General features: G+C 36.7%; 1 protein-coding gene across 1 annotated transcript in view; it reads right to left on the reverse strand.

Moving 5' to 3' along the window:
- Positions 1 to 4,251: 4,251 nt before the first annotated feature.
- The window catches only part of LOC111558675, a 105,546-nt gene continuing 88,248 nt past the window's right edge, over positions 4,252 to 21,549 (reverse strand). Inside the window, exon 6 of the mRNA XM_045050383.1 lies at positions 4,252 to 5,654. Within this exon, the coding sequence (XP_044906318.1) occupies positions 5,629 to 5,654 (26 nt within the window). The 3' untranslated portion in view covers positions 4,252 to 5,628. The remainder of the gene's footprint in view (positions 5,655 to 21,549) is intronic.

The following is a 21,549-nucleotide window of genomic DNA, read 5'->3' on the forward strand; positions in this document are numbered from 1 at the left end:
CTGAGGTCGTCCTGTTTTCCTTTTTGGTCTGTGGGTTGAAGTTCTAGCTAGGAGATCCCTTTTGGCACCAGGTCTTGTGTGCTTGCATTATGAATGACTGTGGACCTGGGGTCTTGGGAATCAGGCACACGTATAACTACCACAACCCCTTGGTCCTGGAGCACAGGTACACTTGCTACATTAATGGTACCAGCATCCGATATGCAAACATGTACATATCTCCCATGGAACTGGGGCCTTGGTCTCTGGGTCTCACCAAAGTAGCTCAGTCTCAGGGGTGGGGTGTTAGGATGCAGCAATAGCAGAAACCCTGTGATGATAAGGTGAAGTGAGAACTTGGGCTCAGCGTGCAATAAGAGTATTCCCTGGGGAAAGTGGGTCAAAGTCTGACTCTAGCCCCAGGGGCCAGTCATAGAAGAGTAGCAGCTATGCCCTGGTGATGACAGATAAAAGGTGGGACTTAGAACCCCAGAGCAGCAGTAGTCCAGTCCATTGATGGTAAGTCAAAGCTATGATTTAGGACCCAGGCAGCAGTCACAGAACAACAACAGCTTAACCCAATGATGACTCATTAAAGCTGCATGTTGACAGCACTCGGGTGATGGGGTGCAAAGCAATAGCAGCGTGGTTTCAGTAATGGCAGGTTATAACCTTGACTTCATACTTAGGGTCAGGGTGCAATGCAGCAGCAGAGCAGCCTTGTTATAGTGGATCAAAGCTACAACTTGGGGCTGAAGAGCGGGACAGAATGGATGAAGGCTTTTACAAATGACATATGTGATAAAGGGTTAGTATCTAAAATATATAAAGAACTTAGCAAATTGAATACTCCCCCCAAAAAACAAATAATCCATTTAAGAAATGAGCAGAAGACATGAATAGACACCTTTCCAGAGAAGACATCCAGATAGCTAACGGACACATGAAACAATGGTCAACATCACTCATCAGCAGGGGAATACAAATCAAAACCACAATAAGATACAATTTCATACCTGTAAGAATGGTTAAAATGAGCAACTCAGGAAACAACAGATATTGGCGAGGATTGGAGAAAGGGGAAACCTCTTGCACTGTTGGCAGGAATGGAAACTGGTGCAGCCATTCTGGAAAACAGTATGGACATTCTTAAAAAAAAACTAAAAATAGAACTAGTCTACAATCCAGAAGTTGCACTACTAGGTATTTATCCAAAGAAAAAATCATTTTTCCTATCTGCAAAAATTAATGTAAAAATAAACTCTTCTTCTTTTCATCTGATTAAATGAAAATAAGTATGTTTGTGGTTTTAAATATATTTATTGATGTGATTTGGGAAAAAAGTATTTTTCCTTGATAGAATTTATCAAAGCAGGGGCACCTGGGTTGTTCAGTTGGTTAGGCATCCAACTTCAGCTCAGGTCATGATCTCATGGTTCATGAGTTTGAGCCCCGTGTCAGGCTCTGTGCTGACAGCTCTGAGCCTGGAGCCTGCTTTGGAATCTGTGACTCCTCCTCTCTCTCTGTCCCCTTTCAGGCTCATGCTGGGTCTCAGTCTCTCAAAAAATAAATAAACGTTAAAAATTTTAAGAAAAGAATTTACCAAAGCAACTTTGTGTGGTTCACAGGTTAAAGAGGATGTTGTTTTGATGTGGGGTTTTTGTTTGCATCCTGTGAACACACACTTCACTGTGTAAAGAGTGAATGGTCTGTGCTCCCTCTACTGTTGCTGGTTTTTTAAAGGAAAGTGAGTGGCTTCAAAGAAAGTTAGAATTCATTCTTAATGCTGAGGGTTTTTTTTTTAATATCAATTTGCTCTTTCATTATTAGGTTCCATGAGATTGGCATCTACTCCAAGGTGAATGCTTAGGGTGACTTTAACCACTTAAAGCTAATGGCAATTTTCTTGCTATCTTGAACCTCATTTTAAAATGCAAACAGTACATGTAGACTTTTTTTATAAATAAATGCCAATTTCAACCTAAAAAAGTGCTGATTCAAAAAGACACATGCATCCCAATGTTTATAACAGCACTATCAACAATAACCAAATTATGGAAAGAGCCAAAATGGCCATCGACTGATGAATGGATAAAGAAAATGTAGTGTATTATCCGTATACACTATGGATCCACACACACTATGGAATATCCACACACACTATGGAATATGTATATGTGTGTGTGTGTGTGTGTGTGTGTGTGTGTATACATATATATATACGGAATACTACTTGGTGATAAAAAAAAGAATGAAATATTGCCATGTTCAACAATGTAGATTGATCTACAGGGTATTAAGCTAAGTAAAATAGGTCAGTCAGAGAAAGACAAATATCACATATTTTCACTCATATGTAGAATTTGAGATAAACAACAGATGAACATAGGGGAAGGAAAAGAAAAGTAAGATAAAAACAGAGAAGGAGGCAAACTACAAGAGACTTTTAAATACAGAGAACAAACTAAGGGTTGCTGGAGGGGAGGTGGGTATGGGGGTGGGTTAAATTGGTGATGGGCATTAAGGAGGGCACTTGTTGAGATGAGTACTGGGTGTCATATGTAAGAGATGAATCACTGTGTTCTACTCCTGAAGCAAGACTATACTGTATGTTAACTAACTTGAATTAAAAAAATATTTTGAGGAAAAAGCATGTAAATTAATACTATATGAGAGCACTTAATTTTTTTAATTTATATTTGGCTATGTCTAAAGATCTTACTATGCACTTTGCACACTGGTATTTGTCCATGTTATGCTATTCTTCAAATTTATTTGAATCAATTTTTTTCTTTTCTTTGCTTATCTAATCGTTCAATGATGTTCTCTGTATATGTTTCCTCAACTGGAAAATTGGGATGATTTAATTAGACTATCTCACAGAGCACAATGAGATAGGCACCCAAAATTTGTTCCCACAGTTATAGGAAATTAATTCCAGTGCTTCTTGGTCCTTATCTGGTGCTTACTTAGCATGGTATGAAAGCCATAGAGTAAGGGCTCAGTTTCTAACCTAGAAAATAGGAACAATTACACTTAAAAACATTATTTTGAGGATTATGTAAAATAAGGCATGTAAAGTGCCTGGCATATGCTTAATCAATGTTAGTTATCATTATTGAAAGATACCGTTCAAACCTGAAAAAATCTTTCTTTTCCCAGAATCAATGCCACTCCTTTACTTCAAAATTCTAAACAGAACCATTCTTCTAGAGACAAAGCTCTCAAATTATTGCATCAACCTATCCTGTTAAGCAAAGCAAGAGTCTGTTTTTAAAAAAATCCCATATGTAAGGCAACTAGGATGGGGAGAGTAATCCATTTCATTGGCTAAAAAGTTAGAGCAGGTCTTCAGTGAATATTTTTCAAATGAACAACAAAATTTATTTTTTTTAATTGGGAAAGGAGCCAAGAGTTTGGCAAATGTGGTCCTCTGTCAAAAAAGATATGCAAATCTTATAGAAAAACATTCATAAATTTTGTGGCAAAACCCAGAATCCAAGATGGGAAGTGAATTTGAATAACTAAATTTCTTTATTTAAAAATATGATTACTATTCAATTATTATATACATAATCCATGCTCGTTATTGAAAATATAGAAAATGCAAATAACAAAAAAAAATCTCCAATAATTACTTAACCAAGAGATTACCCATGTCAGCAATTTGGTGTATGTATTTCCAGATGTTTTGTGTGTATGTGTGTGTGTATGCATGTGTGTATATGTTGCACAAATAAATAGATATTTTTGAACAAAATGGAATTATATTTTTCATGGTTCTCTGGTATTTTTCCACTTATATCTTAAAGATATTTACATGATAAAAGTTCTTTAAAGTTTATTTTTATAGAGTTCCTTTCCAGTGCAACTTTTATTTTCATGCAATGCTTCAGTCTGGAGGAGTTCTTTCATAATGCCTGCTGGGAACTTCATTCTTGTGTCAGCTACAATATCTGCAATCAGCCAATTATACTTAATAAGGGGGTCACTATAGAACTGATTTTGATCAAATGAAAAATCTAAGTATTGAAGAAATATGAGCTTCCCAAGTGCAAGCGGTCTTTCTGCTGCTCTCAGCAGTCCTGAAATAAATTTCAAAAGTAAGCATAAAGAAATAGAATTTGATTCACCCCTTCGGGGGTTATGACTTTGTTAGGAAACATCACTCTTATCAGTAGTTATGTTGAAGATGCTCATCATAATTTTCTGCTCTGTAATAAAACTTCACTTAGGAATAGCTAAAAGGATTTCCACTTCTGTGGAGCTGGGGATGGGGAGAAAGCAGAACCTTTGAAATGGTGGATGTGTTGAATGACGTCCATGTTAACTGCCCAAAGAGGACCGATGCTCTTATGAAACACTCAATTACCATACTATTTTGGGGGGTTCTGGGCATACTGACTGTGATTCTCTGAGGCCTTGGTAAAGAAACATTTTTCAAATCTGGGACTATCCTTGTTCATGAGATACTGCACATGGGTTCTCATTCAAAAGAAATCTTAAGAAGACCTGAGGCTTCTGGAATATGTTATTAACTTCCTCTGTATGTGGTGCTTTCATGGTTGCTGCACTTGAATCTGAATGTATATGATTAATTAATATTATTTTTCAAGATATTTCATGCTCTTTCAAATTAGAAAAAAGTACACTCATACTTCTTCCCTGTGTATAGAGCTGTGCTATTGAAAAAAGAAAATTCCTAGAGAATTTCTCAGTGGCAGGGCTTACCTTTATGGCTTTTGAATGATTTCTAAATTGGGGTTTACAACTACCATGTCAAAAGGAAAAGTATCTTTTTTCTTCTGCTAGTTTCCATAAAATCTACAAAATGTTTATGCTGGTTTTTTTTGGAGTCCCTGTGTCTTACTATTTTTATGGATAATGTTTCATTTTCTTTCTGAACACTAGAGTATTAATGACTTTACAAAGTATTAGACTGAATATTAATCCATGCATAACTTATTGAAAAGTTTGTTTTATTTCAACTCATAGACACAACTACCTGTCCTCATTAGTAGTGATAAGAAGAAGGAGAAAATAAACCACAATTTTCTGGGTGGTTATTAAACTGTAGACACTATACTGGGAAATTTGCATATGCTACCCAGATGTCAGTTGATATCTGTGCTTTGAGATTTCCATAATTTTGGCACAAGTCTTCTAGCACATATTGTGAGGAAGCCCAATGCTTTCCCTGTAATTTCCATGAATCTTCAGGGAATTATGGTCTAATAATCACATCTGATTTTGAGTTCCTGTTTTCACTAATCTCTCTAACAGTTTTTCTCTTTATTTCTGTTTGATACCCAGCCACTGAAGAAACTCTATTTTTTTCCCTTGATTTTATCCCAAAGTGCTTACATGAGCAATGTATAGAAGAGTATCTTTTATTAGTAATTTGGAGCAAAAGAGAGACTTTACACTGATGCAAAATGAGCAACTTGGAACTGAACTTTAGACATTATTCCTGCTCCTGCTTCCATAAGAAAATATCACAACCTGGATAGCTGAAACAACAGAAACTTATTTTCTCACAGTTCTGAAGGTTGGAAGTCCAAGATCAAGGTATGAGCAGGGTTGGTCTCTCTCTTCGGCTTCCAGATGGCTACCTTCTTTTTGTGTCCTCACATGGCCTTTTCTCTGTGTTCACATGATCCTGGCATCTCTTCCATCTTTAATAAGGACACGAGTCATATTATATTATGGTCCAACCTTATGACCTAGCTTACCTTATTTACCTCATTAAAAACCCTATCTCTACGTAGAGTGACATCGAGAGTTACAGCTTTAACATATAAATTTTGGGGAGGCACAATTCAGACTATAACATTTATAAGGCTTACTATTTTGTATCCCCAAACACATTAACATAATCTGCAAAGTGTAGGTCTACACATGCTGGAGGCTCACCCTTCAGAAGCACCTGCAGATTAGTAGATATTCTGAGCTTTTGATTTCTTTCTCCTTCTCTCTCCCCAATTTAGAAATGGATGACATAGTGGAATGAATAATGGGCACCCAAAAGTACCAGGTCCTAATTCTTGGAGCTTGTAAATCTTACCTTACTTAGAAAACTACACTTTGCAGATGTGGCTGTTTATAATTTTGAGATGGTGAAATTATCCTGGATTATCCAGGTGGGCCGTTAATGCAATTACATGTATACTTATAAGAGGGAGGCAGAGAGTTGACACACATAAAAGAAAAGGTAATATGAAGATGGAACACAGAGATTTTAAGGTTAGAGTGATACAGCCACAAGGCAAAAATACCAGCCGCTATCAGAAAATTAAAGGGGCAGGAAATTGATTCTCCTCTAGAGCTTACACAAGGAGCAAGGCCCTGCTGTCACCTTGATTTCAGTCCAATGATACTGATTTTGGACTTCAGATATTCAGAACTGCAAGAGAATAAATGTGTATTGTTTTAATCCATCAAGTTTGTGGTGATTTGTTACAAGGGTCACAAAAAACCAATACAGATGGGATAGAAATAAAGATGAATTTTCTTATGGAAATTTATTCCACCACCAGCTTCCCTTTCCCACCACATACACCTTGGGAGGCAAGAGAAGCTATATTAAGGGTGAAGTTTAATTTTTTTAACCCAGATATACATGCATTATCTTATTCAATTTTTATAAAAATCCTTTGAAGTAAGAAATATGATCCCACTTCTACTGATAATTAAGCAGACTTGGAAAGCTTAAGTAATTTCCCAGAGGGCACACAACTAATAAGTGGTAGAACCAGGATTTAAATTTAGAGGAAGAAAAAATAAATACACTTAGAATAAGAAATTTCAAGATATTAAATTAATTCACAAGGATATACAATGATAGCACCATGAACTGAAATAGAAACTGTCCTAAAGCTTAAAAAAAGAAAATCCTGGACTTTTTAGTGATTTGATGAGAGGATTGTAGACATTGCCACTAATACAGATGATATATATGAGTAGTGAATCTTCCAAACTGAAAATTGCACCAGGACGCAACAAAGGCGGTCATAAGAGGAAAGTATACATAAATCCAGACCTTCCTAAAGAAGGAAGAAAGATCTCAGATACACAACCTAACCTTAAGCCTTAAGGACCTGGAAAAAGAACAGCAAATGAAACCCAAAACCAGCAGAAGACAGGAAATAACAAAGATTAGAGCAGAAATTAATGCTATTGAAACCAAAAATAACAAAAACAAAAACAAAAACAAAACAGTAAAACAGATCAATGAAACCAGAAGCTGGTTCTTTGAAAGAATTAACAAAACTGATAAACCACTAGCCAGTTTGATTAAAAAAAAAGAAGGAAAGGACCCAAACAAATAAAATCAAGAATGAAAGAGGAGATGTCACAACCAACACAGCAGAAATAAAAACAATAATAAGAGAATATTATGAGAAATTACATGCCAATAAAATGGGTAATCTTGAAGAAATGGACAAATTTCTAGAAACATATACACTACCAAAACTGAAACAGGAAGAAATAGAACATTTGAACAGACCCATAACCAGTAAGGAAATAGAATTAGTAATAAAAAATCTTCCAAAAAACCAGAGTCCAGGGCCAGATGGCTTTCCAAGGGAATTCTACCAAACATTTAAGGAAGAGTTAATACCTATTCTCATGAAACTGCTCCAAAAAATAGAAATGGAAGGAAAACTTCCAAACACTTTTTATGAAGTCAGCATTACCTTGATTCCAAAACCAGACAGAGACCCCACTAAAAGGGAGAACTATAGACCAATTTCCTTCATGAACACGGATGCAAAAATCGTCAACAACATATTAGCCAACCGGCTCCAGCAATACAGTAAAAAAATCATTCACCACGACCAAGTAGGATTTATACCTGGGATGCAGGGCTGGTTCAATATCTGCAAAACAACGTGATTCATCACATCAATAAAAGAAAGGACAAGAACCATATGATCCTCTCAATAGATGCAGAGAAAGCCTTTGGTAAAATACAGCATCGTTTCTTGATAAAAACCCTCAAGAAACTAGGGATACCTCGAGCATACCTCGAGATCATAAAAGCCATATATGACCCAACGCTAATATCATCCTCAATGGGGAAAAACTGACAGTTTTCCCCCTAAGGTCAGGAGCAAGAAGGGATGTCCACTCTCACCACTGTTATTCAACATAGTGTTGGAAGTCTTAGCCTCTGCAATCATACAACACAAAGAAATAAAAGGCATCCCAATCAGCCAGGGGGAGGTCAAACTTTCACTCTTTGCAGATGACATGATATTCTATATGGAAAACCCAAAAGATTCCACCAAAAAAACTGATAGAATTGATTCATGAATTCAGCAAAGTGGCAGGATATAAAATCAACACACAAACATTGGTTGCATTCCTATACACCAACAATGAAGTGATAGAAAGAGAAATCAAGGAAGCGATCCCATTTACAGTTCCACCAAAAACCATAAAATACCTAGGAATAAATCTAACCAAATAGGGGAAAAATCTATACACTGACAACTATAGAAAGCTTATGAAAGAAATTAAAGAAGACACCAAAAATGGAAAAACATTCCATGCTCCTGGATAGGAAGAACAAATATTGTTAAAATGTCAATACTACCCAAAGCATATATATTCAATGCAATCCCTATCAAATTAACACCAGCATTCTTCACAGAGCTAGAACAAATAATCCTAAAATTTATATGGAACCAGAAAAGGCCCTGAATAGCCAAACCGATCTTGACAAAGAAAACCAAAGCAGGAGGCATCACAATCCCAGGTTTCAAACTATACTACAAAGCTATAATCATCAAGACAGTATGGTACTGGCACAAGAACATTCAGATCAATGGAACAGAATAGAGAATCCAGAAATGGACCCACAAACATATGGCCAACTAATCTTTGACAAAGCAGGAAAGAATATCCAATGGAATAGACAGTCTCTTCAGCAAGTGGTGCTGGGAAAACTGGGCAGCAACATGCAGAAGAATAAACTTAGACCACTTTCTTACACCATACACAAAAATAAACTCAAAATGGGTGAAAGATCTCAATGCAAGCAGGAAGCCATCAAAATCCTCGAGGAGAAAGCAGGCAAAAACCTCTTTGATCTTGGCTGCAGCAAAATCTTACTCAACACGTCTCTGAAGGCAAGGGAAACAAAAGCAAAAGTGAACTACTGGGACCTTATCAAAATAAAATGCTTCTGCACAGTCAAGGAAACAATCAGCAAAACTAAAAGGCCACCAATGGAATAGGAGAAGATATTTGCAAATGACATATCAGATAAAGGGTTAGTATCCAAAATCTATAAAGAACTTATCAAACTCAACACCCAAAAAACAAAGAATCCAGTGAAGAAATGGGCAAAAGACATGAATAGACACTTCTCCAGAGAAGGTATCCATATGGCCAACCGACACATGAAAAAATGCTCAATATACTCATCATCAGAGAAATACAAATCAAAACCACAATGAGATACCACGTCACACCTGTCAGAGTGGCTAACATTAACAACTCAGGGAACAACAGATGTTGGCAAGGATGCAGAGAAAGAGGATCTCTTTCGCATTGTTGGTGGGATTGCAAGCTGGTGCAGCCACACTGGAAAACATTATGGAGGGTCCTCAAAAACCTAAAAATAGAACTACCCTACGACCCAGAAATTGCACTACTAGGCATTTATCCAAGGGATACAGGTGTGCTGTTTTGAAGGGACACATGAACCCCATGTTTATAGCAACACTATCAACAATAGCCAAAGTGTGGAAAGAGCCCAAATGTCCATCGATGGATGAATGGATAAAGAATATGTGGCACATGCACACAATGGAGTATTACTCAGCAATCAAAAAGAATGAAATCTTGCCATTTGCAACTACGTGGATGGAACTGGAGGGTATTATGCTAAGTGAAATTACTCAGAGAAAAATCATATGACTTCACTCATATGAGGACTTTACAAGACAAAACAGATTAACATAAGGGAAGGGAAACAAAAATAATACAAAACAGGGAGGGGGACAAAACAGAAGAGACTCATAAATATGGAGAACAAACTGAGGGTTACTGGAGGGGTTGTGGGAGGGGAGATGAGCTAAATGGGTAATGGGCACTAAGGAATCTACTCCTTAAATCGTTGTTGCACTATATGCTAACTAATTGGGATGTAAATTCTAAAAAATAAAAAATAAAATTAAAAAAATAAAATAAAATAAAACTTTAAAAAAAAGAAACAAAAAACTAAAAACAAAACAAAAAATCCCCAAACATTTAGAGCATAAGTCAGGTACCTATGGACCCTATTTAATCTTAACCTTATGAGATAGCTTATTATTCTCATTTCAAATATAAGGAATCTGAGCTGCAGAAAAGTAAAATAAATGAGATTTAGAATTGAGCATGTAAGAAAAATAAAAAATAAAATATCATTTGTGCTAGTTTTTTATGCTATACAACAAATCACCACAAACGAAGTGGCTTAAAACAAGAGGCATGTATTTTATCACTGTTTCTTGAGTCAGGAATCTGGGCATAGCTTATTCTCTCAAAGCTGCAAACAAGATGTTGTCTAGGCTATGTTCTCATCAGAAAGTTTGACTGGGGAAGAATCCACTTCCAAACCCATTCATGTTTTTGGCAGAATTCATTTTCCTTAGAGCTGTGTGACTGAGATTCTTATTTTCTTAGTAGCTGAAAGAGACTGCTCTCAGCTCTTAGGGGCTGCCCTCAGGTCGTTGTCATGTGTTTCCTTCCATTTTCAGTTCACAACATGGCTGCTTGCTTCTTCAAAGCTAGCAAGAGAATTTCTCTCTTGTGGAGAGATGTGGAGTGAAGTTCCTCCTTTAAGGGCTTTTACCCTATTCAGTCAAGCACATCTTGGATAATGTCCCTTCTGATTAGCTCAGAATCAGCTGATTTGGGAACTTAATTGCACTCTCAAAATCTCCCTACCTTTGCCATATAACATCACCTAATCATAATACTGCTCACTGCCATTTTTCTGGCAACTACAACAGTGTCTGGCTCAAAGCTCAAAAAATATTTCTTGGATGAACAAATGAATGAATTAATTTAAACATAAATATCTTTGACCCTTTATCATCCCAGGAATTCTGGGATGTGCATTATTCCTCTAACAGAGCCTGGTCACATGCAAGTCAGCTTCAGTGAATATTTATTCAGCACTTACTCTTTACCAGCCACTTTAACACACTGTAGGTAATCCTCATAATACTCCTCTTTAAATCACACAATCTCTTCTGAGTCTGGTTGGTAGAAAACTGAATTTCAGGCATACTTTTGGGAGTCCTATATTCCTATAGTAGCTACTAAGAATTTATTCTTTCTCCTGTTTAATAGTAAAAGTACCTAATTTTAGCCAGGCACAGAGCCAGCCCACAGACAGTTTCTCTTGAAACACAGTTTCTCTTGAAACCATAAGACCAAGTTCAAGTCAATGGACTATGAGAAGTGATGGGCACACTTTCATCTCCATAAAGACAAGATTGCTGTCTATTAACTTTTCTTTTTCCCTTTTATTAGTGCTAGAGAATAGACATGCAAGTGAGCCAGCTTCAACACTCCATGACAAGACCCTCAGCCTGGGGTTGACAGGATAGAAAGGGTCCATGGATAGAAATCAAGGGATCCAGAAATTTGGATGGGAAATTACATCTTTGTTTGTAGAAACCTCTAACTGAAATTCAGTTTTTTCTCCCGTTACAAACATTAAGCAATAAACCACAGTAGTGTTCACAGTGTCTGTGACCCTGTCACCCATAGAAACCAAAGATATGTTCATATCACACTACATTTATACAGATATAATGAAATAACAATTTTTTCATCACTGTTCCAAAACTAAAACATTGGATACACTGATACATCTTGTTAATGATCAATAAAGGAGCATATGCATTATTATATCACACAAAAAAGAATCACTTAGAAATTAGGCTCTGACTGAAGCATTCCTTAATAGGAATGAAAAAAAATTCACAATGGTGATAATGACACAGTCTTGGAACTCAAGCAGCACATATTCTAGTGTATTGTAAGGTGGTGGGGTATGTAATTAACAACTTAATGCAAAACAGCTTATATGTTATATGATATATTATAATACATGGATAGACTTCTTTATTCTCCTTCCATCTGCATTAGTTTCCTGTGACTATTGTAACAATTCACCACAAACTTGATGGCATAAAACACATTCACTCTCTTACAGTTCTGAATATCTGAAGTCCAAAATCAGTATCACTGGGCTGAAGTCAAAGGGTCAGCAGGGGGGCGCCTGGGTGGCGCAGTTGGTTAAGCGTCCGACTTCAGCCAGGTCACGATCTCGCGGTCCGTGAGTTCGAGCCCCGCGTCAGGCTCTGGGCTGATGGCTCAGAGCCTGGAGCCTGTTTCCGATTCTGTGTCTCCCTCTCTCTCTGCCCCTCCCCCGTTCATGCTCTGTCTCTCTCTGTCCCAAAAATAAATAAACGTTGAAAAAAAAAAAGGGTCAGCAGGGCTTTGCTACCTGTGCAAGCTCTAGAGCAGAATCAAATTCCTTCTCCTTTAATTTTATGATAGCAGGTACTATTCTTTGTTTTATGGCCATATCACTCTAATCTTCAGATCCATGTGATATATACCTTTTCTGTCTCTCAGAATTTCTCTTTAGTTATCTTCTGTGTATATGTGTAAGGGTAGGCATAGGGTTACAAGTATGTTCTCTCCTAATATATTTAACATAAATAATTTCTGACACCTTAAAGTGAATCTTCTTCCCCCAAGCCCTATATAGCTTATATGACAAACTTGAATGCTTTAAATATACATAATGTAAACTATTAACTCTGACTTTATTATACTAAGAGATCTTTGTCCTACACTCTGCTCTGTAATTAATTGTGAAGGACACCACAATTAATTTCACACACAATTTTCAATCCCTCATTTTCCTCCCAGACTTTTATTAAAAAAAATAGCAAAGACAATCCCATTTCACTGCATCATACAAGGTACAATGAGGGGTAAGATTCTTAGAAGAGTTCTAAGAAGTTGAATTTCAACATTAACAAATAGAGAAAGGGAAAAATAATTTCAGACAGAGGGGACAGTGTGAGAATAGACATGCATGTGAGACATTATTGAGAAAACATAATTTTCCATGTGTTTAGAAATAGAAGAGAGGTATGGATTGGGAGTGGAGTGTGGAGGGCAACAGAGGCTTAGGAAGAACAACCAATTTAGAGGTCAGTTTAGCCTCATTTCCTTTTGTTTTTGTTTTTGTTTTTTTAATAAGGCCACTTGACAGAATAGATGATAAGAATGCTACAGATTTTTTTTTTAATCTGGATTTCAGCAAGGTATTTGATAAGGTGCTGGAAGAATCTGATCTGGGTAATAGCATTGCCCAAGAGGTTAATAACTGGAAGGACTTTACCAAAGTTTGGTGATTAATGGATTGATGTTAAACTTAGAGAATGTGTCTTGTAGTGACACACTACTAAAAGGAATGTAGATCAGATTTGCAGGTTATACAAAACTTGGAAAGGAAGCTAAAATGTATGAAAGAAGTAGGATTCATAAAGCTTTTCACAGGGTAAAAGTTTAATGAGATTAAGCAAAGTATGAGAAACTTTTCTTAATTCATTCATGTTGTAAAATATTTATTGAGTACCTACTATATATAGGACACTAAGCTAGATAGTGGGTGTTCAAAGACAAACAAGACTGTTCCTCAAAGAACTCACTGTCTCACTGGGGAAGGCAGATAAATAAATTTTGTCAGTACAGTGTGATAAGTAATATGATAGGGGTAAGATCAGAGTGCTATGGGAAGACAGAAAAGGAATTTAAATAAGAAAAGTATTCATGAGGATGTGATGTTTAGGTTGAATTTTAAAGGAGCCAAGCAGAATCTGAAGAAACAAGGATGATATTTTAGGTAGAAAAAGTCAAAGGACATTGAAGCAGTAAGACATATTTCAAGAACCCTAAGTTTAAAGAGATGACTATGGGGTGCCTGGGTGGCTCAGTCGGTTGAGTGGCTGACTTCCGCTCAGATCATGATCTCATGGTCTGTGAGTTTGAGCCCTGAGTGGGGCTGTGTGCTGACAGCTCAGAGCTTGGAGCCCACTTCAGATTCTGTCTCCCTGTCTCTCTGCCCTTCCCCTACTCGTGCTCTGTCTCTTTCTTTCTGTGAAAAATAAATAAACATTAAAAAAATTTTAAAGAGATGACTATAAGTAATGATAGTTATTAAAGAGTGGTATAGAAATAAAATTAGACTGGGAACTCACTGAAACTGAGATCACGATGTATCCATTTTGGTGTTACCAGCAAATAACATGGAGTTTGGAACACAATAGGCCCCCAAGAAATATTTTTTGAAAGACTAAATGAACGAACAATATAAGTCATATCTTGAAGGACCTTAGATGTTAAACTTGAGAGTTAGATTTTACCTTATTGGTGATAGGGAGCCAATGAGGTCCTTTAAACAGAATTATGTGCTCACATTTTTGGTTTAGAAAGTCCAATCTTGTAGCAGTGGGATCAATGTATTATAGAGGAGATAGTCTAAAGGCAGGTGGGCTACTGTTATAATCCAGAAGATAAATTAGAGGGAACTAAATCATTACAGAGGTGACAGTGAAGCCGTACTGGTAGAACCAACAATATTTTGGTAACTGATTACTTGTACAGATTCAGTGGAGAGTGGGGAGTATGGATTGGGGGAGTTTGAGGAAAGATGTAAAATTGAATAATGAGAGTAAGGATGTATGAAAAGATGCCTTGAAGTGTTCGGGGTCCAGCTCAAGTTGAAGGCCATGAAAACTGGTGGTATCAATCAGCATGATTGTTTTTTTTTTCTACAAGGTCTAACAGCTCAGTTATAGAAACAGTGTTAAAATACTTGATTACCCTAAGATTTTAGTTTGTGGGTGGCGTCAATGGAAAGGGCTGCAAGTAGAAAGGAATTAATCTCTTTTCTCCGGTCCCTTTTATAGTACAAGTCTTTGAATAAATTTTCTATACTGACTGTCTTCATTTCCTCTCTTTTAATTTTCTCTTAAACCCTCTCCAATAAAGCTTTGTACCTACTTACAGATTGAAATTGTTCTTGTCAAGGTCTTCATATTGTTAAACCCAAACCAATTTTCAGTCCTCATTTTGCCTAAAAATTAGCAGCATTTGAGTCATTTGTTTCCTCCTTCCTCCTTGAAATAGTTTCTTCACTTGACTTCCAGGGTAATGCAGTCTCCTGGTTTTCCACTGACTTCTCTACCCACTGTTATTTATTATGATGACCTCTAAATGTTGCAGATTACCAATTATTTGGATATCTTCTCTTTTCTCTATGTATTTCTTCTCTTTTCTCTATGTATTTATTTCCTTGAAGAGGCATCCAGTTAGTTGCATGGCTTTAAATATAATCTAAATCCTTATGATTCTCAAATTTATATCTGTAGTATAGACCTCTTCCTTGAACTCCAGACTTAAACATCCAGCTTATTTATTACTAAACATTTCCACTTGGATATATTATAGGGATCTTAAAATTAACATCTTAAAACAGCTCCAGATCCACCCAATACTTTACTTTTACATTTTCTCAAATTCTTGTTACTTTTAAGCAAGTCTTTCTCGTCTCAATGGTAATTCTATTCTTCCTGTTAAAGAACAAAACTTTAGTATCATTTTTGACCACTTTCTTTCACTCTCCAATTTCAAGTGTATTCTCTCTGTATCTGCCTCTCACAATCAGAGAGTATAATGGTGGTTTTCAGGAGCTGGAGGTTTGGAAAAATGAGGAGATGTTGTTCAACGAATACAAACTTTCAGTTATAAGATGAATAAGTTCTGGGGATCTATTATACAACATAGTGACTACAGCTAATAATAATGCATACTTGAAATTTGCTAAGAGAGTAATTAAGGGTTCCTACCACACACACCAAAAAAAGTAACCATATGAGTTAATGAATGTGTCAATTAACTTGATTGTGGTAATCATTTCACAATTGTATACATATATTAAATCATCACATTGTACACCTTTAAAAACACCATGTTGTGCTACCTAAATATACATAATTTTTCATCAATCATACTATAATAAAGCTGGAAAAAGTGCAATATATTTATTTAAATTTTATTTTAATAATGTTATCTTATCTTTGAAATACAAAATATTTGTGGCATTATCTTTCAAGTTTTCAAATGATTTCTATTTGGCATTTTTGTGCTAATGTTACTTTCTTTTAATATTTTCTGTTATCAGTCATCTATATCAGGTAGACATAATTTTTACATGTAATTGAAATATATAATCTTTTTATTATATGTCATTTATAATAATAATAAACCATACATATATTATTATACTGGATTTTATTTTATAGGTGTCAGATAAAAACAGTCTACTATTTATTATTATAAAAAATCATAATTAGAAAAATTCAAGTAAATTTTATGAAAAATACTGAGTGTCTTATGACTTTAGAAATTTCTGAGAATGCCCAAGAATTCCAATTTATTGACTGTGGATTGCAAATATTAATATCTGTCAGGAATTTGGAAACACTACTCCCTCATTTCCTTTAAGATATCCTCAAATGTCACCTTGCCACATTCCATATTGAACATTTCTGTTTTATTTTCTCCATAGCATTTATTTCCTGACATAATACATTATCATTTGTTTTTTGTTTGTTTCCTTTCTCTCACTAGAATGCAAGCTCTATGAGGCTGTGGATTTTATTGCTATATGCAAAGTTCTTACAGAAGAGCTTACCACACTGTAGGCACCTTTAAAATATTTACTTAATAAATTAATCAATGACAGATTATGGGATTTATACTGGAGAGAGATGGAAGTGCATCTGGAAGTGAGCTGATCAGCAGGGGCCAAGCCCAGGGAAAGTAAAGTCAGGTAGAAGCTTAGATGAGATGGCAACAAAGGAATGAGACGACTGGAAGAATAAAAGATTATGGTCAGAACATGGGATACTGGAGTTTAAAATTTCAGAGATGAAGCAATATCAGGTTACAAGATTTAAGTTATAGTTATGGAAATGGATGAATGATGAGGAGTGGTGATAAAAGTCTTTGGTGTTGAAGTTATCAAGGCTAGAGTAAGGCTGATTGGAATAATCTACCTAGGTGTTGACTTGCCCTGGATGACACCAAAAAAAGATGTGGAAAGAAGGTTGATGTCTTCAATGAATGTTAGGATTGGATTAGAAATCTGAGGATGACAGTAAGAAAAACTCTCATGTTCATTGCAGCTATGTTTACAAAATCCAAGATAGGGTAACAACCTAAATGTCTATCAATGGATGAATGGATAAAGAAAATGTGGTAGAGAAGGGGAACTAAGATGGTGCCATTGTAGGAGGATCCTGGGCTCATATTGTCCCTTAAAAACAACTAGATAACTATCAAATCACTCTGAATACCCAAGAGATCAACCTGAAGACTGACAGAACAAACTCCACAACTAGAGGAAGAGAAGGGGCCACACTGAGGAAGGTAAGAAGTGAAGAGACATAGTTTTGGGGTGAAATGGATCACCCCATTTGGAGTGGAGGGTAGGAAGCCATGGTCATGGAGACAGAAAAAGAAAATCACACATGGGGATGCACAAGCATAACACTTCCCCAAAGTCATTCACTGGGAAAATGAGTGGGGGCTGATTTTCATTCGTTTTTTACAACCAGTAGGGCTTGAAGACTGGAGTTTTAAGGGTCCACAGGTTTGGCCTGGATAGAGCCCTGGAGAGAAGGCAGGCAAACAACCTGGGGGCAGACAGCATGGAGGCACAGATCTGAGGAATACCTGGGACAAACAAGGGGGAGATTGTTCACTCTTCTTGGAGCATACCACTAACATGTGGCATTCATAGAGACACCTCTCTAGAGACAAAGGAGCTGGAAGGAGCCACTTACTTCACCTGTTCCTCAGCATAAATACAGAGGCACCTAGGAAGGGCAGCTCACCCTGACACTGGCTGCCTAGCCTGCTTGCTCCAACAAGGCTATCACTTATAATAAAAGGAGACATGGAGAATTCCCCAAACAAAAACTAAAGAAGTTTGTGACCACTGAATCAGCTCTTCAAGAAATATTAAAGGGGGCTCTTTGAGTAGAAAGGAAAGTCCAAAAGTGACAAAGACAAGAAAGGAACAAAAAAGTCTCCAGAAACAATGAAAAACAAGTAACAAAATTCCACTAAATACATACCTATCAATAATTAATCTGAATGTCAATGGACTACATGCTCCAATCAAAAAAACATAAGGTATGAGAATAGATTTTAAAAAGATCCATCTATATGCTCCCTACAAGAGACTCATTTTAGACCTTAAGACACCTGCAGACTGAAAGTCAGGGGATGGAGAAACATACATCAGGCAAATGAACAACAACAACAAAAAGCCAGAGTGGCAATACTTATATCAGACAAACTAGATTTTAAAACGAAGACTGTAACAAGAGATGAAGAAGGACACATAATAATAAAATGCAGTATCCAACAAAGAAGATTTAACAATTGTAAATATGTATGCATCCAATATGGGAGTACCCAAACATATAGAATAATAAATAACAAACATAAAGGAATTGATTGATAATAATACAAAATAGTAGGGGACTTTAGCACCCTACTTATAACAATGGACAGATTATCTAGGGAAAATCAACAAGGAAACAATGGTTGTGAATGATACACTGGACCAGATGAACTTAACAGTTATATTCAAAACATTTCACCCTAAGGTAGCAGAATACACATTCTTTTCAAGTGCACATGGGACAGATTACATACTAAGTCACAAATCAGGCCTCAAAAATACAAAAGGATTGAGATCATGCCATACATCTTTTCTGACCACAACTCTATGAAATTTGAAGTCAACCACAAGAAAAACTTTGGAAAGACCACAAATACATGAGGATTAAACATTCTACTAAAAAATGAATGAGCCAACCATGAAATCAAATAAAACATTAAAAAAATACATGGAAACAAATGAAAATGAAAACACAGTGATCCAAAACTTTTGGGATGCAGCAAAGCAGTTCTAAAAGGGATGTATATAGCAATCCAGGCCTACATCAAGAAGCAAGAAAAGTATCAAATATGCAACCTAACCTTCTACATAAAGGAGCTAGAAAATGAACAACAAACAAAGCCTAAAGCTAGCAGGAGGGAAATAATAAAGATTAGAGCAGAAATAAATGATATACAAGCTAAAAAAAAAACAATAGACAGATCAATGAAACCAAGAGTTGATTCTTTGAAAACATAAAATTGATAAACCCTTAATCAGTCTTATCAAAAAGAGAAAGTACACAAATAAATAAAATCACAAATGATAGAGGATAAATAACAACCAACATCACGGAAATACAATTATAAAAGAATATTATGAAAAGTTAAAGATCAACAAATTGAGCAATCTGGAAGAAATGGTTAAATTCTATGTACCAACATAGAAACTACAAAAACTGAAACAGGAAGAGAATTAAAACTTGATCAGACTGATACAGAAAAGAAATCGAATCACTATTCAAAAACATTCCCACACAAAGAAAGTCCAGGGCCAAATAGATTCACAGGAGAATTCTACCAAACATTGAAGGAAGAGTTAATACCTGCTCTTCTAAAACAGTTCTAAAATATAGGAATGGAAGGAAAACTTCCAAATTCTTTCTATGAGAACAACATTACCCTGCTTCCAAATACAAAGCCTTCACTAAAAAAGAGAACTACAGGCCAATATTATTGACAGACATGGATGCAAAAATTCTCAACAAAATACTAGCAAATTGAATCCAACAGTACATTAAAAGATTCATTCATCATGATCAGAGGGAGGAGTTAAGATTACAGGGAAGTATGGAGACCCTGGCTTTCCTTGTCCCTCAAACACAGCTGTATTGAAGTCAAATCACTTGGGACACCCAGGAAATCAATCTGTGGAGTGGCAGAAAGATCTCCAAAGTTGGAGGGAGACAGCTTGGCAGGTGCGAGGTGCATGGAAGTGAATTAGGGGAGAAAAAAATGGTGGTGCCATGGAAGAAAGGGAACCTTTCTGTGAAGAGACAAAAGGGAGAGAAAGAGACAGGGGTTGAGAAAGTACAGCATTGAGTTCACACAAGAGGAAATCCTCTCTGAACCATGGACTGGGGAGTGAGAAGTACAGAGTATTCCAATTTTGTGTTTGTTTGTTTGTTTGTTTGTTTTTGCAAACAGTGTTTGGAGCTCAAACTCTGAGGTTTTGAAAGTGCGTGACCTTCTCAGGAGTGAAGCTGTGGTATGAGCTTCTGGGGAGAAGGGAGCTGGCCTCAGAATGCATAGTGTGGTGTAGGGATCTCTGGGGCACACTAGGAGAGAATATTCCCCTTCCTGAAGTACTTTTGGAAGAGGGTTTATTGCCTCTCAAGGACAAAAGTCCCTCAGGTCCCAGACAAAGGCTTTTCATCAGCAGGGGATTGGGAGGGGCCAGAGGGAAAAGAACCTTTGCTGCTTTTAGAGGTGCTACACCATAGATTCCACACACTGTGCAGACATGGAATTGTTTCTCATGGACAGAGGACTTCACAAGTGTGGAAAGGCTCTACTTCATAGGAAGGGAGTGGATATTCGAGATGCCAAGGTACTTTAAGATTTTGGGTTTTCAGGACCCACATAAGAGTGAAAACATATGGTATCTACCTTTTTTGTATGACATTTCACTTAGCATAACACTCTCCAGTTCCATCCATGTTGGATCCTGAGAAACTTAACAGAAGACCATGGGGGAGAAGAAGGGAAAAAAAAAAGTTAGAGAGGGAGGGAGCCAAACATAAGATACTCTTAAAGACTGAGAATAAACTTAGAGTTGATGAGGGGTGGGAGGGAGGGGAAAGTGAGTGATGAGCATTGAGGAGGGCACCTGTTGGGTTGAGCACTGGGTGTTGTATGAAAATCAATTTGACCATAAGTTTAATATTAAAAATAAGTAAATAAATAAATAAATAAATATTTAAAAAATAAATAAATAAAGGTATTCTCCTGCCCCCCCCCCAAAAAAAAGAAAAAAAAAGACCTTGGGTTTTGAATCCAGCTATATGCCAAAGAAATAACAGAAGAGCTGTGGCATAGGGTGAACTGACTCCCCTTGTTATACTGTGAGGGCTGCCTGAACAGCAAGGGGTGTGAGATACCTGGTCTGGGTAGGAGAAATTGGGGTGGTGCCATTTTCACCCCAAAAGCAAGGTTGGGCTTCAGAGAGCAACACAGTGGCCCCAGTGGAGGTGAAACTTGCTTACACCAAAACCCACCCCTGTGTGCCTGACAGCTGCTTATTTACTGGGGTAAGACTGACTCTGAGCCAAAGCAGCATCCTCTCCTCTAAAAGACCAGCACAGCCAGCACAAGCCATGCACCAAGTGCCCTGAAAATCTTTTTTCATTGTTTCTTTCTTCTTATTTTTCTTTTTCTTTTGGAATCAGACTCATAGTATCTTGTTTGCTTTTTTTTTTTAATTTCCTTTTCTCTTTTTTTGATCAGGCTTTTTCATTCCTTTCCTTTTCTTTT

Source organism: Felis catus, chromosome X (assembly GCF_018350175.1).
Source record: "Felis catus isolate Fca126 chromosome X, F.catus_Fca126_mat1.0, whole genome shotgun sequence".
NCBI lineage: Eukaryota > Metazoa > Chordata > Mammalia > Carnivora > Felidae > Felis > Felis catus.